The 8,779-nt window shown below is 46.3% G+C and overlaps 1 protein-coding gene and 1 long non-coding RNA gene across 2 annotated transcripts in view; one reads left to right on the top strand and one right to left on the bottom strand.

Annotated features, from left to right (window-relative positions):
• The first annotated feature begins 298 nt into the window (after positions 1-298).
• On the top strand, positions 299-2,907 carry LOC119353227 (probable lysophospholipase BODYGUARD 4). Its single transcript, XM_037619823.1, has 4 exons — positions 299-1,518; positions 1,652-1,998; positions 2,088-2,284; positions 2,407-2,907. Exons 1-4 carry the CDS (start codon positions 1,080-1,082, stop codon positions 2,744-2,746), a joined length of 1,323 nt encoding a protein of 440 aa, XP_037475720.1. The 5' UTR covers positions 299-1,079; the 3' UTR covers positions 2,747-2,907.
• Positions 2,908-6,360: 3,453 nt separating this feature from the next.
• The window catches only part of LOC119353228, a 7,562-nt gene continuing 5,143 nt past the window's right edge, over positions 6,361-8,779 (bottom strand). Inside the window, exon 3 of the long non-coding RNA XR_005170362.1 lies at positions 6,361-6,830. This is a non-coding gene — a long non-coding RNA (uncharacterized LOC119353228). The remainder of the gene's footprint in view (positions 6,831-8,779) is intronic.

Genomic DNA, 8,779 nt, shown 5'->3' with positions numbered 1-8,779 from the left:
GGGAGAAAAAAATTATATAATTGAAAACTTCTTCCGAATACGAATTCACTGATATAATTTTTGCTTCCGCCACAATCGGTCTTGGTAGTTAAATTTACGGTCAAAGTTGAAAAACGTGGATAGAGGAAGCATTACATTATGGAATGGAGGGAGTATAGAGTAAGTATTAATTAATCTTATCCCATCCGCCTGGTTAAAGCCCAACTCTCCAGTCTCGTTTCCACCGCCCCCAAATTCCTGCCGCCGGTATGACCTCGGCTGCTCGCCCCATCCGGTCAAGGGCATTCTCCTCGATGTTGGGCGCAATTCCTATGCTCGTGGCTACACCTCCGTTGCCGGCGACGAGCTCTTGCATCAGCCCAGCTGTTTGTTCTCACCGGCCACGGCGGATCTCGTCAGCCCCATTCTCGCAGCAATGGCGATGCATCTCGTAGACGACGGGCGCTACTCCGCTGCTCGTGACCCACGTCCCCGCCGCCGGCAACAACGATGCTCCTTGACGCCGCCACTCGCGGCACCACCGACGCACTACGCATGCTGCATGGTTAAGCATCTCGCCGTCGTTGTGTTACTCTGATGCGTCTGTGCACTGGGGTTCAGCTGGACGAAGATGAGCTTCTGTTAGGAAGATGATTCAGATTAGAAGCTGAAAGGGCAGGGCGTGGAACGTGGGAAACGGGTGGGCTGCTTTAAGATTTGTATTGCCAGGTGTCACGCAAGGAATCGGGTCTCCAATTTCGTTTCGTACGACCGGGTCTTAGATTTTCTTCCCCCTCCGATCCCACGGGATGTCGACGCGGGACGGCTGAACTTTCACAGAATCTAGAAAAGTTCCCGGTGAATCGGAGCCGACTGCCGTGCACACGTGAACGTTCCGGTGACCCGTCGCCGTCGAGCCGACCAAACCAGAAGCCGCCGGCACGACGAGTCGCCCGAACGCGCGGGGATTTGGTCCCGGCACATGCGCCAACGCCGCGACGTGGAGCAGCGCCGCGCACAAGCGCCGCGCGTTCCCAGCCGCACGACTCGCATCCACTTCCCTTCGCGCCACCCACCCTCCGATCGTTCACGGGCTGACGATGGCCGCGCTCGCAGATCTCGTGTCGCGCCCCGCGGAATGGCCGGGGGCCGCGATGGCGGCCCTCGCGGCCGCCGTGTTCGCGGCCCTGGACGTCGTCGACGTGCTCCTCTGCCTCGTCTACGGCGTCCTCGACGGATTCCTGGAGGAGAGCCCGCTCGGCTGCTACTGTCAGCGGAGCCGGGGAAAGGCCCCGGCGGGGGAGGAGGACGACGGGGTGTCCGACACATTGTACGTCCGGAGGAGCGCGTGCCGGGACGCGCTGCTGCGGCTCCTCGGGCCGGTCGGCGGGGGGACGAGGAGGAAGGAGGACGCGTCGCCGGCGAAGGCGCGGAGCCCGAGGTGGTCCGACTGCGGATGCGGGAAGTGCGGGAAGTGGCGGAGCAACGGCGGCGACCGGCTGCACTTCGTCCTGCAGGAGCCGACGGCGCCCAACAAAGGTCCGTGTCCGTGTGCTCGATCGTTCTTGTCCTTGACAGAATTGTTCCGTCCGCGTGCGTGCGCGCGCGAACGTCGCCGCCATGATCTGCCGTGCCGTGCGTGACGACGACATTAACGCCCGCGACTTCACAGGTGCAGAGGAGACGCGAAGCGAGAGTGACCGCGGAGACGACGCCATCTTCATCCACGGCTTCACGTCCTCCTCCTCCTTCTGGGCGCAGACCGTGTTCCCCGAACCCGCCGCCGCGAACCACCGCAGGCTGATCGCCGTGGATCTCCTCGGCTTCGGCGACAGCCCCAAGCCGGTGAACTGCGCGTACACGCTGCGAGACCACGTCGAGGCCATCGAGCGGAGCCTCATCGACCCGCTCCACCTGGGCTCCTTCCACCTCGTCAGCCACTCGATGGGCTGCACCATCGCCATCGCCCTGGCCGCCAAGCACCCGGCGCGGGTCAAATCGGTCACGCTCGTCGCCCCGGTACGCACGCCGCGCACCCGATCGGAGCTCTGAATTATTCTGAGATGTACTTCCTGCTTAATGGATCGATCGCGTCGTGTTGGTGGCAGCCGTACTTCCTGCCGTGCGAGGAGAGGGCGAGCCAGGTGGCGCTGCGCAGGCTCGCCGAGAAGAAGCTCTGGCCGCCGTTGCTGTTCGACTCGGCGGTGATGTCCTGGTACGAGCACATCGGGAGGACCATCTGCTTCGTCGTCTGCAAGAACCACCGGTTCTGGGAGTGGCTCATCAAGATCGTCACGCGCACGAGGTAAGCGATCAGATCAATCACGATTAACTCGGATTAATCCAGAGCCCAGACATGAACAGGAACACGTTTGCCTGGATCTCTGCCATTTTGCTCATGAATGTGCTTCATGTTGGTGCGTGCAGCGGCGTGGACATCGTGGTGAGGGACCTGACGAGGCACACGCACCACTCGGCGTGGCACACGATGCACAACGTGATCTGCGGCGGGGCGAGGGCGCAGGACCGGAACCTGGAGGCGCTGGCGGCGGCGGGGGTGCCGGTGAGGGTCGTCCACGGCGACGGGGACCAGGTGGTTCCGGTCGAGTGCAGCAGCAGCCACCTGAAGTCGAAGCTCCCGCACGCGGAGCTGCGTGTCGTCGGCGGACGCGACCACCGGACGGTGGTGTTCGGCAGGGAGGAGGAGCTGGCCCAAGAGCTCCGGGCGTTCTGGTCGGGCTGCGAGAAGGTAGGGTGTGCAGGCTAATGGATTCTGGATAGTCATAGTGTACAGAACTACATGAGGAAACTTTTTTTTAACACAATTACATGAGGAAACTGTAGGAAACATGTTGTTCTTCTGTTGACAGCAGCGGGATTCTTGCTCGTATTTTTTTTTAGAATGAAGGCATCACGCCATGTTCTATTTTTTATTTTTTTAGCATAAGTACAAACACAAGTGCTCATATACACGCGCATACACTCATCCCTATGAACGCACACACGCACACTCTACCCCTATGAGCACCTCCGAGAGACTGAGCCGGCATATCATCTTGAGATTTACGAAGTCACCGTAGGTGCCTCGTCGTCGACGGGAACGTCTCCTCCCACTGAAAGCACATCGCCGGAAATCCTGAAATAAATCCAGAAATAATGCGAGCACCAGGATTTGAACCCTCGTGGGTTGGGGATACCACTGTCCACCTAACCAACTCAACCACAAGTTAATTCGCATGTTCCATTTTTCATTGAAATGAAGCAAAATCTATACAAAATCATCCATTAGAGCTCCCCTACAATGGGCCGGAATAGCCAGATATAGCAAAACCAGCCCCCCTAAACATTCACAGATGCATCCGCAGTCAGTGGCCAGTCAGCCCTCCTATGGCCGCGTCCACAATCAGGTATCTTAAATCTGATCCCTCAAAACCGTGCTATCCATGCAACGTGAGAAACTACAAATGTCGATCATATACACATATAGATAAGCATAGTTCAACCTAAATTCCATACGAGCATATAAACACGGTTCATCGGATCAAAAGATTTAATTCATCGTTGCAGCATAGATAAAAACAAAATTAACTAAAAACTAAAATGGAAGCGAGGGCGGCACTGAGACATCACCACTTCCGCGTCGGCCCCTTGCAGTCGCCGTTGCAATTATGGCCCTCTGTGTATGTGTCGGCATGAGGTGTGTCATCGAAGTCGTGGGGACCGTCGGAGTCGTGGCGGTGTGATGGGGATGACAAGCTCCTCCTCATCGTCCGCCTCCCTCTCGAGCAACAACAACTCCGAGTTGACGGGGTCATCGCCATCGGACGGTGCGCTGCCGGAGCTTGACATTGGATCGAAAGGGGGGCGGGGAGAGGAGCAGGCGGCAAGTGGAATGGAGTGTGGTTTGACTGCGGTCTAGGGTTTGTCTAGGTGGGGATACGTGTTGGGTCCAGATGGACCAGGGTGGGATGGTCCGAGCCTCCCATACCCGCCCTAAATTTGGGTTGGGTTTGAGGAGTGCCGGTGAGGTAACTTTGGATAAAAAAATTATCAAAACATACCAACATGAAATCTACTTTTGAAGCTCTCACCTCAAAGATTTAAAATCGGATGAAAGATTTGAGCCACAAAGCATTTTGTGAAGTCAAATTTAGATGAAATCTATGCTTACAACATCATTTTGTCTTATATGCACACTAAAAAAGAGCATATGCATGTGCCAATGATATGAAGAGAGCTCAAACTCACACGCAGGAGAGGCACGTCCTGCACGCATGGCATATGCACCCATTTTTCAAAAAATGCATTTTAAACATGTTTTATGATGTTAAAAAAATACAAAAAATCATGCATACATGTTCGCAAATGTGTGTGCGCGGCACAAAGTTTTGCGAAAAAATATCATTTTGTTTTGTCTCCGTAATAAAGACAAATTTTAGTGCTTCTAAATAGCGTTCTACGACATAATTTTTTGTCTTTTTTGCACGGGCCACAAAAAATGTTATTTTTCTATGAAACTTTATGCACACACATAGGACATGGACCTTTTTTTAGACTTTTTTAGCATTTGAAAATGTGTTTTCCGAAATGGGCTCATATATATCCGAGTTTATCCATGCACTTCCCCACTTCACACATCCAACAATGTCAAAGAAGGATTTGTTTGGTACTTTGGTTCTAATGTATGCATGCGTTCAGTATATTTAACCTTAAAAACATAACGATTCACAAATAGTGCAGTCCATAATAAAACATTTTTATTGCTGGTTATTATATACTTTTTCCAATAATTGTTTACTTTCATATAGTTTCGTGTAAGTTTAACAGTTTTGCTAAAGTACATCTAAGATGTGCCCTAAGGTTGGTCATAGTAAGAGTAACTTAGCTAGTAACATAACGCAACCCGATACAAATTTGCTTACGTGGTAAATATTTAATAAGAAAAGAGGTGTTTGTAGTAACATAATATCTTACTGTAACATAACACACCAGAAAGCAAATGAGTCAAAAACTAAATAAATGAAGGGTTACATGACACTTCATATATGTTACTCCCTCTGTTTCATAATATAGTGCATATATATTTTTCGAAAAATCAAACCTCACAAACTTTGACCGAATTTGTGACAAAAACATTTATATATCTAGAGGGCCAGACATATATCATTAGATTCATCATAAGATGAAGTTTCATATATAAGATGTGGTTTCATATTTTATATTTTCGGTATTATAGATATAAATAGTTTTTTCTAAAAACTTAGTCAAAGTTTATAAAGTTTGACATTAAAAAAAATCTATAAATACTATGTTATTCTATGTTATAGAACGGAGGGAGTAGTACCCACTATAAAGGTAGTAATACTAATATATGCATGTTACTAATCTAAGTTACTCCCCACTATGACCAGTCTAAGTATTGCACATCTAAATCTTATGTTCCTAATTTTAGGTGAAGATTCATGCAGGTATTTTTTTTCTTCTTATTTTCCTTTTTCCTTTTTGTATTTGATTGTGTCACTCAGATGTGCAATAACTAGTTGTAAGATCCTAACTTTAATTGTAAGATCGGACAAGTAGAGACAATAGTTGCCCATATACTTAATTATGAAAGTTGGCTAAATAGTCGACCCTATTAGTCCATTCTTTTAAGTTAAATGTTTTTACTCTTCTATTACTATTCCTCTGCTTGATTTTTTTGTCGATCCAAATTTCCTCCGACTGATGGATAACCATTTGCCAATGGGGGCAACTGCTTCTTGTTTAAAATTTAGATAATTGGATTTCTAACTAAGAAAACCAGAAATTCCATAGCAAACACAGGAATTCTGAAATTTTATCAATATAGAATTCTTTAACCTATATACACAACATGAATGATCCAATGCCAATCTTATACTCCCTCCGTCCAAAAATACTTGTCATCAAGATGAATAAAAGAAGATGCATCTAGACGTATTTTTATTCTAAATACATCCTTTTTATCCATTTTGATGACAAGTATTTATAGTTCTAGATATATCCATTTTGATGACAAGTATTTCCGAACGGAGGGAGTACTTCGCTCCTCTTCTTCCACGTCATAAAAATCAGTTGTCAGTGTGCTATATCATTTAATACCACCTTATATCTTTCTGAAGTGGGAGAACCTGCAATCCTATATTATACTATACCCATACAAATAAATAGTGCTAACATTGTTAACAGATTCTTTTCATTTTAGCTTTCGTCTTGAAAGTCTGTTAGCCTTCTGTTTTTTCTCTCCTTTTTCTTAAATTCTGTTGTGTACAGCCAGGTGCCTAGGCCACAAAATTTAACTGTGCATGCCTTGAAAAAATGCCACACAAAGAAATCACTGAATGTGATAACCCATCCAAGACATTGTTTTCAACAGTCTTCTTATAAGGCCGTAGGGTTACATATCAAGAAAATACACAAGGTCATAGACACAAGACCTAAATGCAAATTTAACATGAGAAGAAAGTTGGCATATATGCATCAGGTAATTCGCAGATGTAACATAGTCATTGGCATGCAGGGGGAAAGCCCATAAACTCATACAGTTCTGGGCATTTACTCCACAATCGATTTCTGAATAGAGAGCTAAACAGAAAGTTCAGAGGAGATACAAGGTGAAGTTCAGCAAGTAGCTCTAAAAAATTATTAATCTGTCTGTACAAACCAAGCAAAGCAACCTCAGAAGATATGACTGCCGTTGGTAAACCAGAGCAACGAAGGGGAGGCTCACCACACCAGTTCACAATTATGCAAAGACCAATCACCTTGTTGGATGACAAATTTACAGCACAAGTATATGCCCTCCTGACAATCTCGTACCCTGTAGCCATCTCCTACACAAGAAACAGGCAGAACATCGTCAGTAAGAACTGTATTTCTCATAACAGCAAAGCAGCAATTGTGCATTTGGTATCCCCGTCTTTGGGCAGGAAGAACGTTGCCGTGACTGCGGTCATGACCAAACCGCAACTCGGGAAATGTAGGCTACAGCTACTACACATCTTCTTATGAAGGTATGAGCTAATGTAGCACCAAAGTAAAGCAAGTATCTAAATTCTAAATTCTTATGAAGATGCGAAAAAAGTGTGGAGTTCAGCAATGTATCAGCCAAGTGTGCAGTACATAAAGCACACGATAGGAAAACCTTGCATGCACAAATGTCCTTAGGGCAACTGTTATTAGGAAAACCTTGCATGCGCAAATGTCCCTAGGGCAACTGTTATTAGGGGTGTGCCAATGGCTTTAGGGCTGTGCCACGCCTTTGCAATGACACAAAAAACCAATGCACTGATCCACCCTTGCAATTCATCATGGAAAAATTGTGACAAAAAGAATGCATACAAACAATCATCCATCTGAAAGGACCATATCCAGTCGATGATGCTCATAAATTTACCAGCGTCTCAATGAACAAATCAACCTAAGGGAACACAAGCTGAACTGGTACCAACCTTTTGGTGTTACATAAGCAAAGAATGTCTTCTACCATTTTTCTCCTTCAGCTCTATGTAATTTACAGAACATAATATAATAATCCAACAAAGAAAGAAGCCCTTGGCGCTTCTGTTAGGACATTTTTCAGATTGTAAAAATCAGACGTGTCACTAAAGCAAGAAAATTACTAATTAGACGTGAATGAGACATACAAATATGTCATGTTTGTGAGCATACAGAAGTTTGAGGGCAGCTCTCCTGTGATGTTATTTGCAGAAATGAAACTTGCAAGAGAGAAAATTAATGATTTAAGAAGCTTCAGATTATCCTTTGTCGCTACAAATTAAGAAATCACACACATCTTAGGCGAATGAAAAATAAAGCAGGACTTCTATCCAGCTGTATGCCAAACTGCGACATATTCTTGCACCTTTTTTTAGCCTCTGTCATGAAGCCATAAAACTTTTATGCATCAAATATCTAGTACTAAAAAGCATTTCCTGCTTCTTCGTTTTTTTTGGTAGTCAAGATGCATGGCCAAGAATTGATGTTCTTGTAAAACTCCAATGGAAAATATACCAGTACTGAATCAAAAGACTGTAAAAACATGGAGTGATTTATGACCTGTATGTTCGGAAAATCTACCAGTACTAAATTAAAAGGCTGCAAAAACCTGTATGTTCATAAACGACCTGGATATATGCCATCAGTTTCAGGTCTGGGTCCGCATCTCTATAGAAAAACTCTACTTAGCTAACTTGTTAAACTACGGATCAATCAAATTCTCCTCACCCCGTACTGTAAAACAAACGTCAGGCATCCAGAAAAATATCAACAACAGCACAAAACAAGTCAAACGTACCAACAGCAGAAGAATCATCGAACGGCCAACACCCAGACGGCACAGACACACCCACCCACAACAAAAGAGCACCGAGAGAATCACGGCCAGCAACAGAAACTAGAGCCGGACCACGACCTTGTCCACCACGCACACGACTAACATACCGAATTCCAGTAGGACGATCAACGACGGGATCCCCCTCCAAAGTAACTTCCGCAAACCATAAATCAGACAATATAAAGAAAGAACACACAATAAAGCAAGATCAATCAGGAACCTCAACCCCCTATTTATAATTAGCGGCAAATTAAGCGGCACCCAGAAACAGCGTCATAAGCGGCGCTACATGAGAACACGTGGTCACATCACGCGTGAAACCCAGCATGACAGCCCTGCATGAACACACACAGTCACGTCATGAACGAATAAAAAAAGCCAACTAACGACGAATCCAGTCAACTACAATGCAGCAACATTCACTAAATGTATACCTAATAAACGTCC

The sequence above is a fragment of the Triticum dicoccoides genome, chromosome 2A, assembly GCF_002162155.2.
Source record: "Triticum dicoccoides isolate Atlit2015 ecotype Zavitan chromosome 2A, WEW_v2.0, whole genome shotgun sequence".
NCBI lineage: Eukaryota > Viridiplantae > Streptophyta > Magnoliopsida > Poales > Poaceae > Triticum > Triticum dicoccoides.
This window is presented reverse-complemented; position numbering and strand designations above follow the sequence as displayed.

What these genes read in the sequence shown, in the direction of transcription:
- LOC119353227 (XM_037619823.1), top strand. Translation starts at nt 1,080, where the DNA reads ATGGCCGCGCTCGCAGATCTCGTGTCGCGCCCCGCGGAATGGCCGGGG. An exon ending in GCCGACGGCGCCCAACAAAG is followed by an intron (nt 1,519 to 1,651) that starts GTCCGTGTCCGT and finishes GCGACTTCACAG; the next exon opens with GTGCAGAGGAGACGCGAAGC. An exon ending in AAGATCGTCACGCGCACGAG is followed by an intron (nt 2,285 to 2,406) that starts GTAAGCGATCAG and finishes TGGTGCGTGCAG; the next exon opens with CGGCGTGGACATCGTGGTGA.